Genomic DNA, 16762 nt, shown 5'->3' with positions numbered 1-16762 from the left:
TTTAAAGTACCAGTGCTTAACGTATTTAATAATTTGAGAATTAGTATCCCATTTTTCTTGTTCTTTTTGTGTGTGGAACCCAAATTTCTTATCATTTTGTGTTACATATTTCTTACAAGTTGTAAGGCACATGGTGCCTGAGACTTCTCCCTCTTGGAGCTCCTGTCTCCCATCTGCAGGCCCCAGTCCTCACCTCTGGTGTGTCTCCTGGCACCCAGGCTGGCTCCTTTTGCAGTGACGCTGGCATGGGTCTGCACAAAAGGAAACAAGCCCTGGAATTGTTAAGATTCTCAAGGGGACACAATTTTCATCCTCTTTAGAAACATAATTTCTCAAATTCTTTCTTAAAAATCAAGACGAGGTCTTACCCTGTTGCACAGGCTGGTCTTGAATTCCTGGGCTCAGGCAGGCCTCTGGCCTTGGCCTCCCAGAATGCTGGGATTACAGGCATGGGTCACTGTACCTGGCTCAAATTCCTATCAGACTTAAAAATAATTTTTATCAATTCCAAAAAGTATAAACATATTGGAGAAATAAGAAAGATACATTTATCTCTCTAGAGATTCCAAGAGTTTTAAGAGCTGTATGTCTGGAAACAGGGATGAAGACCAAATATGTATTTCATAATATCACAGCCTCCAGCAGTTACTTGGTGAGTGACTTCAGCACTCACATAGCAGGGAGGGAGCACCCACTCTTTCTCTGCCTCTGCTCTCTGCACCTTAGAACTCTTTGCAATTTTTCTTCTCTTTAGCTCCATAGGACTATGTTTATTTAACTATTAAACAGAAGAGGTTAATAATAAAAAAAGAAAAGTAGACAAAATACTAGGTTTAATAGAGGAGGAAGAGGCAGTGGAAAACCTTGAGGTTTGTCCCAGATTAGTAAGGACATTACTGAGTAGCATTGATGTGATGTTAATTTTTGTTTCATATGGGCAGTATGGTGGTGAATCTTCTGATAGAAAAGTATGCACAGAGTGCCATGTAAGCATAGAGGAAGGGACATCTGAGCCTTGACCGACAAGTAGGGGTAGCCAGGCATTGTAGGCAGAGCTGCACCTTGTATACGGGTATTGAGTTTTGAATGGAGACTTTTGGAGCTGTTTTAAGTAGTTTGGGGCTGGGACAGAATATCTGAGGTTTCAGAAGAGATCAGACAGGTGTGCAGAACTTAGTTCCAGGTGCCTACTGTGCCATGCTAAATATTTACACCATTTCTATCCTGAAGGTAGAATAAATCATAGTACAGTTTTAAATAGGGGAATAGCATGACTGTGTTTACATTTTAGAAAGATTACCCTGCAGGAAAGGTAGAAGATGCATAGAAGGGTGGCAGATTGCAGGTGAAGGAGATTACTTAGGTACTTCCTGCTGGTGAGAAATGATGGGACGCAGAACTTGGGCAGTAGAAAAGGTCATTGGCAAGGAGGACATCTGGGATGACTTCTGAGTGTCTTGAGTAACTTGGTGAGCGGAGGTGCTACTAACTGAGATACAACCTAGAAGAATTGGGAAGAAATGGTTTGGACACATGAAGTATTTAAGTGGATATGTCCAACAGGCAGGGGGCTGTTTGGGTTTGAGGTAGAGATCTGGAAATCACTGGTGGTAGTATAGGTGGTAAAAGTTGTGGATGAGAATGAGATCTCCTGGGAAGAGCTTTTATTGAGAGGGGAAGAAGGCTGAGAAATTACCAGGGGTAGATGGAAAGGCAGGAAAAATGAGGGACCCAGCAGGCAGTGAATGGAGGAATCCAAGGAAGGAGTATCCAGGATGGATGTCTCTGATCTTCTGAGGCAGTACATTGAATAGGTACTGAGTGTTGTCCACTGGCTATAGGACAATCTTAGAATGTCATTAGTAACTGGAACAAGAATGGTCTTGGTGGTTTGGAGGTGAATGGGTGTGGGTGGCATGGATTTACTCTACTCCTCTCAGAAGCTGGTCTGTAAAGGAGGTGAGCTGGAGGGCCTTAGCAAGGCCTGAGGAAGGCTTCTGATGGGTGAGACCTGAGGTTGGAGAGAGAGATTGAGGAGATCTAGAAATAAATGATCTCTAGGCAGGTTTTTAGGAAGGAAGAGGAGCTGAGAGTGGGTAATCAAAGTCATTACCTTCTACTTGTAGTAGCTCAGGATGACCTTGGGAAGTACTCAGTTTAACTTGCTGTTTTGTATTTTTATTGATGTTTCTTTTCTTTTTTTTTCCAGATAAAATTCACCAGATATTGTTTGCACATTAAATTCATTTCCAGACTACAAACACTGACATAGCTGTTATTTTTTTCACAAAGTGTTCTGGCAAGAACATTTTGAATTTGTCCTGTCCTTTCAAGTCCCTCCCCATCCCCAACCCCTAATTGTTCAGACAGGTACAGATAGTGAAATACTGCCTGTGCAAAAGCCCGTTCCACGCCTGCTCTTCTGAGAGAGCTTCAGGTGGCAGCTGTGTATATGTGCCCCTTCCTGGCCTTTTCAGACTTGATCTCGAATAGTTCTGATGAATTCCTTTGTTTATGAATAAGACTCAGTGTACTTCAGCAAATTTGTGTATTTTAAAAGGGGTCAAGGAGTGAACCTCTGGGGGATTTTACATATCAGAATGGAAGAGAGAGATTTTGGGGGATAGTTCATTTTTATTGTTTTTGTTTGTTTGTTTGTTTGTTTTCTTTTTGAGACAGCCTCACTCTGTCATCCAGGCTGGAGTGCAATGGCACAATCTTGACTCACTGCAACCTCTGCCTCCCGGGTTTAAGCAATTTTCCCGCCTCAGCCTCCTGAGTAGCTTGGATTACAGGCACCTGCCATCATGCCTGGCTAATTTTTGTGTTTTTGTAGAGATGGGGTTTCACCATGTTGGCCAGGCTGGTCTTGAACTCCCGACCTCAGGTGATCCTCCCACCTCAGCCTCCCAAAATGCTGGGGTTACAGGCATGAGCCACAGCGCCCGGCCGACAGTACCTTTTTAAAATCCACTTTCTGTTATGTATTAACATTGGCCAGCCTTGCTTCACATTCCCGTAGTCAGAAATAAAATTAATAGAAAGAGTTCTGCTTTTCAGAATAACTGATAAAACTGGTCGCTTTTTGAACAGGTTATGAGAATGAAATCTGTATGTCATAATTTACAAAAATTATATTAAAATAATACTCAGTTTCTGGACTCAAGCAAGTTGAGCTTTTAGTTCTGTGACTGGCTGACGCCTTTCCAGGCGTGCTTATGAGCCGGTTCTCAGGGCGTCTTGCCTCTGAAGTGGAAGAGCCTGATTGTTTTCCAGCTCCCGTTCATAATGTTAGGGCTCCTCACTAAATGACAGCTCACGGGCAGATGCCACAGCAACTACTTGGACAGTTTCTTTCTTGTTTGAGCAGATGTCCTTCTTTGAATGAGACACTCTCGTTCCAAGCACTGAAGTAGCCCATAAAGGATCATAAATTTCACAATTATGTATAAGTCATTTCAATTTGAACTTTGTATGAACCAAACATCTTGTGAAAGACTTCTGGCTCTAAGATTAAGAAATCATAGAACTGTGATTCTGTTAATTCAACAAGAAAAGGTTTATGAAAGTAATTCAATAATATGGGAAGGTTTAAAGACATTGCACATACATGTGATGGAATGCTATACGGTAATATAATGTTTTTGAAGAATAATGGTGGAAATGCTTATATTTTGTTAAAGTAAAAGAGATACAAAAGTCTGTATATGATCTCCCATTTAAAGCATAAATTTACAGAAAAAAATTTAAAATGAATTACACAGTGAGGTAATGATCTTATTAAGGAAGCATAACATTTTTCTTTCCATTTCAGCTAATCTTCCAGTACCAACAATTGCAGCAATAGATGGACTCGCTTTAGGTGGTGGTCTTGAACTGGCTTTAGCTTGTGATATACGAGTAGCAGGTGAGGATTAATCTTGTTAAAAACATAATTTAAAGAAATGAAGTTTGTGTGTACTCTTCAGGTAATTTTAAATATTTTATTCTGCTTCCTGTTGTTGAGTAGAATATTTTCAACAAGTCGCTTGTTGGGCCTGATGGTGTTTTCAAAATTCCCACCTGCAAAAAGTCTTCCTTTGTTTCTTGCCAGGATTTGGGTCAGGTAGAACTGAGTTTGAATCTTAGGTCCTGGAGCAGGCGCGTGGCTCACACGTCTCTAATCCCAGCACTTTGGGAGGCTGAGGTGGGAGGATCACTTGAGCCTGGGAGTTTGAGGCTGCAGTGAGCCGTGATCGTGCCATTGCACTCTAGCTCAGGTGACAAAGGGAGACCCTGTTTTTTTTAAAAAAAAAAAAGATTTAAAAAAGAAAGAAAGAAAGGAAAAGAATCTGAGGTCCTCCCCTTTTTAGGCCAGTATCTGCCTCTTTAGAGGAAATGGGGGAAATGACTGTTGCTGTTGTGAAGATGAAGCCATTAATCTATGGATGTTAGTCCAAGCACTAAATCACCATTAGCTACAGTAATCATAACTTCAATCTCTTTGAAGTCCACTTTCTTCCTAAATGGTTTTCTGAGGATCTTATGAGGTGAGTAGAAGAAGAGTGAAAAGAATTAGTGCTAAACACTTACTGTGTGCAGTCCAGGCGGCCAGTGTTATTCTAGCGCCTGACATGTATTCACTCACTCCATCTGCATAACAGCCCTCAGAGCGGGTACTTTGGGGCACTGGAGGAAACTGGAGAAGAGAGAGGGGAAGTAACAAGCCCCAAAGAAGTGACTGAACTGAGATTTGAACCCAGATTGTTTGGCCACAGCCCACACCCTTGTTACTTCATGAGAGCAACGTATGCTAATCTCCCATATTTATCGTTGTGGTCACTATATTCCTGTATAGAGACTCAGCTCTGCCTGTGTCCTCGGGCTCTGAGACAGAACTGGGCACAGCAGACAGCAGAGTTGTCACTGTTCTTCTCTTGCTTTCCATTATCGTTTCTGATGTGGCTGCATGTTAAAAGCAGAGCTGCCAAGGCAGAAGGATTGATTGAGGCCAGAAGCTCAAGAGTAGCCTGGGCAGCATAAGGAGACCTCATCTTTACAAAAGATTTCTTAAATTTTTAGAAAAATGTAGTGTCAACATGATTCAGTTTCTTGGGATTTCTGGTTGCTAGTCCATGTGTATTTTTTTCCTCCTTTTCACTTCATTTTAGGACTGTTTTCTTGTAATGAAATCATTGGATCTTAAATGGAAAAGCTAAGGTACATGTAATCCATTTCTGAAGGAATACAGGTTTTGGAAATTAGAATATGGGAAGTAGTCTAAGTATATTTGGATATGCAAATAAAAAAGTTATTAAGATATTTTAAAGTAGCCATGAAAACAGACATAAAAAGAGGAACCCTGTCCACCTGTCAGAATAGTGAAACTATTTGTCAGAAGGTAACTAAAGACTGGGTCTTGAAAAGTTGCCATAATCTGATATGACCCATTAAACTCTTTGGTCTGGGAGACTATATTCAGGCAACTGAAGAATTTGGACTTGTCAGATACTGACAAGTCTGCTGATCCTGAATAATTAATGGATCTAAGCCTCCAAATATGATTTGGCAATATCGGGTCTAATAATGGAGTTACAGCCCTGTTCTTATGAATCAAAAATTAATTCACTGCCAAACAGTTTTTAACAGAAAATATTGTGTGACTCTCCCAATGCGTGTCATTTAGAGTGCTTACTTATTTCCATAACAGTGCCTTTTAAAGTGATTTTTTAAGAATTTGTGGTATCAATTTAATTAGTAAACAATATTTTTAGTGTATCTCGTAATTTTTTCAGGTAGTCATGTTTGAATGTGATGATATGGATGATACTTAATTTTCTTTCTTTCATTTTAGCTTCCTCTGCAAAAATGGGCCTGGTTGAAACAAAACTGGCAATTATTCCTGGTGGAGGTATGAGTAGTTCACGCCCATTTCTCAAATTCTTGATTTGTTTTTAGAAACAGGGCAATAAGGCAAAATCATGTTAATTGGAATGGCAATGTGTTGGGTAAAGAGACAATGGTATATTGTTTGCATCCCTAGCAAAGTCCCCATTCAAGTTACAGGCATACCTAAGAGATTTTCCCCACCGCGATGAAACAAATACTGCGATAGAGAAAGCCACACACATTTTTTGGTTTCGCAGTACATATAAAAGTTATGTTTACACTATCTGCAGTCTGTTAAGCATGCAGTACCATTATGTCTAAAAGCACAATGTACTTATCTTAATTTAAAAATGCTTTATTGCTAGACATTCTAATGGTCACCCGAGCCTTCAAGGAACCATAATCTTTTTGCTGGTAGAGGGTTTTGCCTTGGTGTTGAGGCTGCTGACTGATTAGAGTGGCGGTTGCTGCAGGGTGGAGGTGCTGTGGCAATTTCCAAGGACAGCAGGGCAGTTTGCCACATCAGTTGACTCTTCCTTTCACAAGAGATTTCTCTGTAGCATGCACTGCTGTTTGATAGCATTTTATCCATAATTCTTTCAAAATTGGAATCAGTCCTCAAACCCTGCCACTGCTTTATCAACGAAGTTTATGTCGTACTCTAAATCCTTTGTTGTCATTTCTGCAGTGTTCACAGCATCTTTATCAGGAGTAGATTCCATCTCAAGAAACTGTTTTCTTTATTCATCCCTGTATTAGTCTGTTTTCATGCAGCTAATAAAGGCATTTGTGAGATTGGGTAATTTATAAAGGAAAGAGGTTTAATGGACTTCTGCATGGCTGGGGAGGCCTCACAGTCATGACAGAAGGGAAAGGAAGAGCAAAGGCATGTCTTACGTGGAGGCAGGCGAGAGAGAATGAAAGCCAAGCAAAAGGGGAAACCCCTTTTAAAAAAACCCATGAGATTTCCTGAGACTTATTCACTACCATGAGAATAGTATGGGGGAAACCGCCTCCCTGATTCAATGATCTGTCACCATTTCCCTCCCATAACGTGGGAATTATGGGAGCTACAATTCAAGATGAGATTTGGGTGGGGAGACAGCCAAGCCAGATCAATCCACAAGAAGCAACTTCCCATCCATTCCAGTTTTATCATGAGACTACAGCAATTCAGTCGTGTCTTCAGGTTACTCTTCTAATTCCATTTCTCTTGCTGTTTCCACCACGTCTGTTGTGACTTCCTCCACTGAAGTCTTGAATCCCTCCAAGTCATCCATGAAGACTGGAATCATCTTCTTCCAAACTCCTATTAATGTTGATATTCTGGCCTCTTCCCATGAATCATGAATGTTCTTAAATGGATCTAGAATGGCAGATCCTTTCCAGAAGGTTTTCAATTTAATTTGCCCAGATTCATAAGAGGAATCACTATCTATGGCAGCTATAGCCTTATGAGATGTGGTTTTTGTTTTGCTTTGTTTTGTTTTTTTGAGACAGAGTCTTGCCCTGTCACCAGGTTGGAGTGCAGTAGTGCGATCTCGGCTCACTGCAACCCCTGCCTCTCGGATTCAAGGGATTCTCCTGCCTCAGCCTCCTGAGTAGCTGGGACTACAGGTGCACACCACCACGCCCAGCTAATTTTTCTATTTTTAGTAGAGATGGGGTTTCACCATGTTGGCCAGGATGGTCTTGATCTCTTGACCTCGTGATCCACCTGCCTCACCCTCCCAAAGTGCTGGGATTACAGGCATGAGCCACCACGCCTAGCCTGAAATGTGTTTCTTAAATAATAAGACTTGCAAGTAGACTGATCCATGGGCTGTGGAATGGCTGTTATGTTATCAGGCATGAAAACAACATTCATCTCCTTGTCCATCTCTGTCAGAGCTCTTGGGTAACCAGGACGTTGTGACTGAGCAGTAATATTTTGAAAGAACTCCTTTTTTTTGAGCAGTAGGTCGCAGCAGTGGGCTTTAATATTCAGTAAACTATGCTGGAAACCATATGTACTGTCATCCAGGTTTTATTGTTCCATTTATATAGCATAAGCAGAGTTAACTTAGCATAGTTCTTAAGGGCTCTAGAAGTTTGGGAATGATAAGTGAGCAGTGGCTTGAACTAAAAGCCACCAGCTGCATTAGTCCCTAAAAAGAGAGTCAGTCTGTCCTTCGAAGCTTTGAAGCCAGGCATTGACTTCTCTTCTGTAGCTATGAGAGTCCAGGATAACATCTTCTTCTAATAGTAAGCTGTTTTGTCTACACTGAAGATCTGTTACTCAGTGTAGCCACCTTCATCAGTGATCTTAGCTAGATCTTCCGGATAATTTGCTGCAGCTTCTACATCAGCACGTGCTGCTTCACCTTGTACTTTTCTGTTATGGGAGATGGCTTCTTCCCCTAACCGTCATGAACTAGCCTCTGCTAGCTTCCAGCTTTTCTTCTGCAGCTTCCTCACCTCTCTCAGACTTAACTCTAGAATTGAAGAGAGTTAGAGTTATAGTTAAAGAGAGTTAGGGCTTTGCTCTGGATTCAGCTTTGGCTTAAGGGAATGTTGTGGCTAGTTTGATCTTCTTTACGGACCACTAAAACTTTCTGCATATCAGCAATAAGGCTATTTTGCTTTCTTATTATTCCTGTGTTCACTGGAGTAGCACTTCTAATTATCTTCAAGAAATGTTGCTTTGCATTGGCAGCTAAGCTAACTGGTGCAAGAGGCCTAGCTTCTGGCTGATCTCAGCTTTTGACATAGCTTCCTCACTAAGCTTAATCATTTCTAGTTTTGATTTTGATTCCATATGAATCTTTGCTCCACTTGAACACTGCAGCAGCCACTGAAGGGTTATTCACTGGCCTAATTTCAATACTGTTGTGTCTCAGGGAATAGAGAGACCCAAGGAAAGGGAGAGAGATGGGGCAACAGCCGGTTGGTTGAGCAGTCAGGATACATGCATTTATTGGTTAAGTTTACCATCTTATGTGGGCATGGTTCATGGTGCCCCAAAATAATTACAATAGTAACATCAGAAATTAATGATCACAGGTTACCATAGGAGATACAATAACAAAAAGGTTGGAGATATTGTGAAAATTACCAAAATATGGCACAGAGACATGAAGTAAGCATGTGCTGTTGGAAAAATGGTGCCAATAGACTTGCTTGGTGCAGGGTTACCATTAATTTGTAAAAATACAGTATCTGTGAAGTACAACAAAGGGAAGCACAACAAAATGAGGTATGCCTGTATGCCCTATTTTTAGCCTATGTAGACAGTGAAGATGGTGCATCTTAAGTTTTAAATTACTGTGCTAATTTTATTTTTGTTGCTGTTTGGATCTGTTTTCCTAAAGAATTATACAAACATTTTGAAGCTTTTATGCGTGCATTTAAACGTGTGTGTCCTCACCAACAGCTTCATGTAGACAGTGAAACCCCAAGTGGAAGAAGAAGAGAGGTGCCTGGGTGTGGTGGCTCACGCCTGCAATCCTAGCACTTTGGGAGGCTGAGGCGGGTGGATCACTTGAGGTCAGGAGTTTGAGACCAGCCTGGCCAAAATGGTGAAACCCTGTCTCTACTGAAAATACAAAAATTAGCCAGGCGTGGTGGTGAGTGCCTGTAATCACAGCTACTGGGGAGGCTGAGGCAGGAGAATTGCTTGAACCCAGAAGGCGGAAGTTGCGGTGACCCGAGATCGCACCACCGCACTCCAGCAGCCTTGGTGACAGAGCGAGACTCCATCTCCAAAAAAAAAAAAAAGTGTTCCCAGGCTTTGTGCCACCTTTCTTGTGTTTCTCTGCAGTGAGACAAAAGTTGGGGTTAGTAGCCTGAACTTCGAACTGAAGAGGTGTTGTTTCTTCTATTCCTGTGAAGAAAACAGATGAGCTTCTGTTCTTGAAAGAGCCATTTAAGAAAACATCTTTCCAAAATTGATAATGAAATCTTGCATCACCCAATAAATCTGAAATTTTTGGTCTTTTGATTCAGAGAATTTGGAGGCATTCCCATTTTGTGAAGTCATTCTTTCAAAAAGTATACTTCATTTAAGGATTTGCATGTTATAGTAACCTTCCTTGGAACCTTTTTTTTGACACGGAGTCTCACTCCGTCTCCAGGCTGGACTGCAATGGCACAATCTTGGCTCTTGGTACCTTTTATGTATGCTAAATGATGCTTAGAGTATGAATGAAACAACAGTAACAATGTAAATATTAAAGTCAATGTTGAACATGGCAGACATGTTTGCATATGAATTGGTTAAAATTGTATGGTTAACCTTATCGTTATGAGAGTGTTTATTCTGATTATGGTATATAGGTAGAAATTTAAAACATAGGTTACAGTGAAATTGAAGACTGCCCAGATCAATGTGTAAGACTCCCCATGTTTTCTACTTTGGTAATTCATGAAAATGTTATTCTTTTAGGCCAAAAAATTTAATATATACTTATTCTGTTATGCCTGCCTTTTCACTGTGATTAATAAAAAAACACTAGAAGGATTTATAAGACAATGGATCAACTTAAAAAGAATTCCCAGATAACTAATACGTGAAATAAAGCAAAATTTAGCAAAAGGGTGATGTGACATGTTTCTGAAATTCTTTTGAGAAGTAAGCATTTATTAGTAATGAGGATGTAACTAACCCTAGATGATAGAAAGAGAGTAGCTATAGTGGGTTGGATGGCATGCGCCCCCCACCCCAGCCCCACAACAAACACCAAGAGATGTCAACCTGGAAGGAGAAGGTTCTTGCACATGTAATTAAGGATCTCAAGATGAGATCATCCTAAATTATCTGAGAGAGGCTTAAATCCAAAGACAAGGGGTCCTTATAAGAAAGAGAGAGACACAGAAGAGGAGAAGGTGATGTGAAGACAGAAACCGAGCGCGATACCACATCTTCAGGCCAAGGAATGCCAGGGGTTCTCAGCAGCCATGGGAAGCCAAGGGAGAGAGGCATGGAACAGATTTTCCCTCAGAGCCTCTCGAAGGAACCACACTGCAAACACCTTGATGTTGGGTTTCTGGCCTCCAAAACTGAGAGAGTATAACTTTCAGTTGTTCAAAGGTACCAGGTTTGTAGTAATTTGTTACAGCAATGAATAGAGCGACTTTTTGGTGATGTTTACATAATTTTGGGGGACAGATGGGGGTTAGTAGGTGGCAGAAATTTGGGGTGGGAGCAAGATGAACTTGGTAATTTGGATATTTACTGTGTCTTGATTATGAAAAGTTTTGTGTTACAACTACCAGAAGATAGAGAGCAGTGTTTGGTTTGATTAGATGAAAAAAGATTGATTATGCTATAACAACCTCTTCCGTCTTGTCTTGTAAACTCACTGTGCCATACCGTATGAGGTCTAGAAACTAGAATTTTTTCCCAATATACTTAAGTTCTTTAGGGTCCTCTTCAATAGTGGGTGCATTAATTAGAACCTACTTTTTATAGATTTGATTGAATTTGGACTACATATTCTGATGAATAGAATTATTTTTCTAGTTTCTATTAAGTAAATTTATCGTAAAAGTCAGAATGCTTTGACATTTTCCCATGTACTTACAAAGGATGGTTGTCTTTCTCTTTTCTTTCTTTTCTTTTTTTTGTTTTTTTTCTGGAGATGGGGCCTTGCTTGGTCACCTAGGCTAAAGGACAGTGATGTAATGATAGCTCACTGCAGCCTCAAACTCTTGGGCTTGAGATCCTCCCACCTCAGCCTCTGCAGTAGCTGGGACTACAGGTGCACAGCACTGCACTCTAATTTTCTTCTCTTTTTTGTAGAGACAGGGTCTGTGTTGCCCAGGCTGGCCTTGAACTTCTGGCCTCAAGCAATCCTCCTACCTTGGCCTCCCAAAGTGCTGGGATTACAGGCATGAACCACTGCACCTGACCTTGTTTTTCCTAAGTGAGTTTGAGGAATATATTTTCGTTCCTCTTTTAATACCATGAAGCTTTCAAGTTCATAGCTCATAAAATGTTATGTAGCATTGAATTGTTTAATGAAAATGAAAATCAGATTCGTTTTCATTATTAATAAAAATTTCAATAGTATTCACATTTAGATAAGAGATGCACAGAATTTTTGGTCTACTTTTAAATTAATATTACAGTTCTTAAAGTGCCCTGGGTGAACCTGTTCTTTTGAAATAGCAGAGATTTTTTTTTTTAAATATGCTTTTGTGTTTATTACCTAAAGGAGCTATTCTGAAATTTTTATGCAGAAAAATCCTCTTCTGCTCCATCCACAGATTTTTTATCCATAGATATTTTTGCCATCTCCTTTCTTCTCTTTCCTTTGTTATAAATGATAGGAAAAGACTGCTTTTTTCAAAAATTGTGTTTTTAAATTGGTGAATTTTGCCATGCTTAAAGTGATCTCTGAGATATCCTCCTTTTGGGTATAAACGTTTGTTAACTGTTATAAAGAGCTTTCTATAATAGGCACAGTAGACGGTACTTAATTTTTTTCTCCCTTCTTGGTAGATCTCTTTTGGTTAAAAGAAAATGTGTCACTTGCCTCCTATCATAGAGGCTTGTGTGAGCAGCCAGGGGTGCAGTCACCAGGGAAGGCCTTTGCCAGCGAGCCTTGCTCCGCCGTTAGCTGCTTCCGCCCTTCTTCTTCCAGCGAGCCTTGCTCCACCGTTAGCTTCCTCCGCTCTTCCTCTTTTCCAGATGAGCAGATGCTGACAGCCAAAAAATAGACAGAAAATAAGCGCGGAGAATTCAGATATGGGGAAAATATTGTGGGAAAAATAGATGCTTAATTTTTCTTCTTAATATTATGGAGAAAGCAAATATCTTTGGGTAAAATACATGATTTGTAGCCACTCTAGAAAACAGATGTTTAAAATCTGACAAATAATCTTCCTGTAAGTTATTACTGCTCCATGATTTCATACCGGGCAGCATTTGTAAATTAATCCAAATGAAATTGTATCTCCTTATTTGAATTTCCTGTACATTCGATAAAGACGAGAATTAACATGATGCTATTGATTGTCATATCATCACTTCTGGCCTTTTCTGATAGCACTGTACAGCAAAACAATTTATCAAAAAATAGTATTTTGTTTTGTTTTGCTTTCTTTACCTGAGCTTGGACCTGCATAGCAATATGTTGATTTTTAAGGTATGTTTTATAAATTTAAAAAATGCTATTTTAAAATAATTACTTTTAAGAGATGGTAATATTTCTACTGAGAATATTAAGGGACCACTGCTATCATGTAGTTTTTAAATTAGAAGGCTCAATTTCAGTTTTTATTAGAATATTGTTTAGTATCAAATGACTATTAAAAGTATATAGTGCAATAAAAAGAAAGACGTGAAGGAATGTAGAAACATTAAAACAAAATCGAACCTCCTTCAGTAGTAGTTATGTCAGATGTAATTAAAAGATGGGATGTAATTTGACTATCAAGTACTTGAACCAGTGCTTTTATTTGTAGTATATATGTGTATACATGTTTTTGATTACAGATGTTAAACACAAAGTGAAACACTATTGATTTGAAGCACTGGCCAATTTAAAAATAATTTAAATGGTTACCCCAGAACCTTGTCATAATTTTATTGGGGATTTTTGTACAATATGTAGCCCTAGTTTCGTCTCCAACATTCTCAACTTTAAGAAAGCATTTGCATTTCCTGTCCTCTCCCAACTGGGAGAATATGCAAATGTTATAAAATAAAATTCTCTTTTAGAAATAGGTCCTAAAACAGTACTTTCCTGTAATACATTTACAAGGGTGAAATACAAGTTCAGAGGATTAATATCCTTTTATTTGACAGTGTCTCTTTAAATTTACAGAGAAAATAGTGGCAGATTTTCTAATTCCTGGTCTTTGTTCTTACCTCTTCTACTGGAGGTTTTGGGGTCTGTGTCAGGAAACCTTCCTATTACTAAGGTAATTTGTTAAGGCTTTTTGCTTGGGTGTACACCACTGGGATTGAGATGCTTTGTATTTCCACTGCTCTGTGAATTCATTTTTTATTCCCCCAGCTTTTGGGGGGAGATATATTCAAACTAGGACGTTTAAATAGCAGTAAAACACACATTTTTATACCCTTTACAAAGATCTGTTCCTTCCATTTTCTTTCTCCTTCCATTCCCCAAATCCTTCTTTCTCATAGAAAAATTTCAAAATATAAGCGTTAAATATTTCAGCATACATTTTCTAAGAATCAAGAATGGTCTCTTACATAACCAACACTATTATCACACCCAAGAATATCAACAGGAATTTAGTAATATCATTTAATATACGATTCATAATTGGATTTCTCCAGTTGTCTGTAGCTATCTTTTTGTATTTTGTTTTTGCAGTTCAGGATTAATTTTTCATTTGGTTAAATTTGTAATTTTTTCAAATCTAAAAGAGTACCTCATTCCTGTTTTTTGTTTTCTGTGACACTAATTTAACTTTTCGTTTTGCAGTAATTTCAGATTTACAGAATAGTTACAGAGATAGTATAAATCATTCTTATGTATACTTGCTTCCTCAAATATTAACATATTGTAGAACTGTACCACAATTATCAAAAATAGACAGTTAATACTGATACGTTATTACTAACTAATCTGTAGACCTTCAAATGCTGACACTTTTCTTACGAGTGTCCTTTTTCTGATTCAAGACAGTTTAGGACTCCACGTTGCATTTAGTTGCTGCGTCTCCTTTGTCTCTTGTATTTAATCAAGGTATAAATTTGTATTTAATCACCTTGACAATTTAGAAGAGTGCCAGTCTGTACTTTTATGGAATGTCTTTATTTTTGAGTTTGCCTAATGTTTCCTCATGAATAAATTAAGATTATTCATTTTTGGCAATAATTCCACAGAAGTGATGCTGGGTTCTACTCAGGGCATCCTATTGGGGTTGCATGATGTCTATGTGTCTCATGATTGGTGGTGCTAACTTTTCTTTTAACCTGAAACATCTTACTCACCAATTTTTTTAAGGCATTAAGTATTTTATTTTTCTAACTGACAAGTACAAATTCTGTGTATAGTGTTTTCACATGTATCTACACACACACCTTGTGAAGTGATTAAATTAAGCTAATTAGCATGTATTACGTCATATACTCATTTGTGTGTGTGTATATATGAGGTGAGAACACATAAGATCTACTCTCAGCAGTGTTCAGGTATATAATGTGTTATCATTACCTGTGGTCACCATGACATACAGTAGATCTTTTAAACTTACTCCTCATCTCAAAATTTTGTGTACTTTGGCTAAGATCTCCTCAGTGCAGGCAGTTGTCTTACTGAGGCTTGCTCATTCTAGATTTAACTTAATATTTCCTCATGGTTAGGCTTCGGTTAAGACATTTTGCCAAGAACATTACATTGTCAATACTGCGTGTTTCATGTTGTGTTTATTATATGATTCCCAGTGTTAGGTCATCCCACTTTGGGTGATGATATCTTTGATCATTTGGTTGGGGTAGTGACAAATGTGGGCATATTTTTAGGATTATCTTAGAAACTTTTCAGGAAAAGAACCTATAGTAATTACCGTTGGCCGACTATTTCCAAATTTGAAAAGAAAGGAAGAAGGAAAATTAGAGCACAGAGGTTTCATGGAACCAGAAAAAGAGACCGACTCCAGTTTTGTCTTTTCTTCCCCTCCCTGGGTGAGGGGTCTGGGGTGTTACTCTTCATCATTGTTGGCTGTGTTCAGCAGTAAGGCAGTCTTTTGGCACGTTTTGCTGGAATTCGATTTTAAATCCTGTGAGTGTGCGTAGTCCTGAGCATAGCAGTGATTTTGAAAGGCTTTGTTTATAACCTTTGTTGAGATCCTTTTAGAAGTTCCGTCAGAATCTGAGCTTATTCTTTTAAATAGCCTCAGCAATGACTCATTTTTATGAGGGTAAATTTGATTTTCATAAATATCAAAAGATCATTCTGTGCCAAATATGATTAATAAGGTCATACTATTTCAGGAAGAACAAAAGCATAACAAAAGTAAGAACGATTTTTTATTTAAAGAGGCTTATATAATGTTGACGTTTTACTGATGTGAAGAAAGAACAGCGTAGTTGGGTTTAGTGTAGCACTTCCCCAGGTGACTTCCTTAAAGCTGTCACTCATTCAGCCCTCTGAGGTCTAGTGTATTTATTAACATATGAGTATTATCAACATACCTTGCGTTTACACAAGCACACACTACGAAGTCTCATCTTTTTATACATTAAAGTGTAATTCACTGATTAGTTCTTTTTATGTAATTAGGGTGGTTTGGGAGTTACTTGCCAACTTTGTACTGTGTACAGGCCGTTTTGTTAGTTGCTGTGGAGTAAACAGGTTTATGTAGGACTCGGTAATGCTCCCCGGAATTGATCATCTAAAATCTGTTGGGAGGTGAAACGTGTACAAACATCATAACTGCCCTTTATGATACTGTTGTTGTAGTCAGACAGGGATAAAGCAGTATAAAGCTGGGAGTCATGAGTTCAGAAAAACAGTGTGGCTTCTGTCAGCCATCACCAAGATTTAATAGATGACGAGTCCTACAAGGTGGGTCCCTGGCTACTTCTCTGACCTCAGCTCCTGCGACTGCTCCCCTTGCTCACGTACCGTTTTCTAGGCATATTGACTCACTTGTCTTAGCAGACATTTGTTGAGTCATGCACTGGTGTAACACTGGGGATACAGCCTGAACAAGCAGAGGAAGATTCCTGCCACCAAGCAGTTACCTTCTAGCACAGGGACAGTAGATGTGGCAAATTATAAATTGTGTATTACGGCAGAAGTGGAAGGCGCTATAGAAAAAAAAACAGGGGAAAGAGTGCAAGGAGAGTGTGGGTTTGTAGTTTAAAACCAAGAGGTCAGAGCAAACCCCATTTAGAAGGTAACATTGAAATAAAGACTTAAGGGAGTTGAGGAAA

General features: G+C 39.1%; 1 protein-coding gene across 1 annotated transcript in view; it reads left to right on the top strand.

The window, feature by feature from the left end:
- AUH (AU RNA binding protein/enoyl-CoA hydratase) overlaps positions 1–16762 on the top strand; it is a 136160-nt gene that overhangs the window by 57125 nt on the left and 62273 nt on the right. The window contains exons 4-5 of the mRNA XM_011991204.1: positions 3815–3907; positions 5834–5890. Of these exons, the coding sequence (XP_011846594.1) occupies positions 3815–3907; positions 5834–5890 (150 nt within the window). The remainder of the gene's footprint in view (positions 1–3814; positions 3908–5833; positions 5891–16762) is intronic.

The sequence above is a fragment of the Mandrillus leucophaeus genome, unplaced genomic scaffold (genome assembly GCF_000951045.1).
Source record: "Mandrillus leucophaeus isolate KB7577 unplaced genomic scaffold, Mleu.le_1.0 Scaffold391, whole genome shotgun sequence".
Taxonomy (NCBI): domain Eukaryota; kingdom Metazoa; phylum Chordata; class Mammalia; order Primates; family Cercopithecidae; genus Mandrillus; species Mandrillus leucophaeus.
This window is presented reverse-complemented; position numbering and strand designations above follow the sequence as displayed.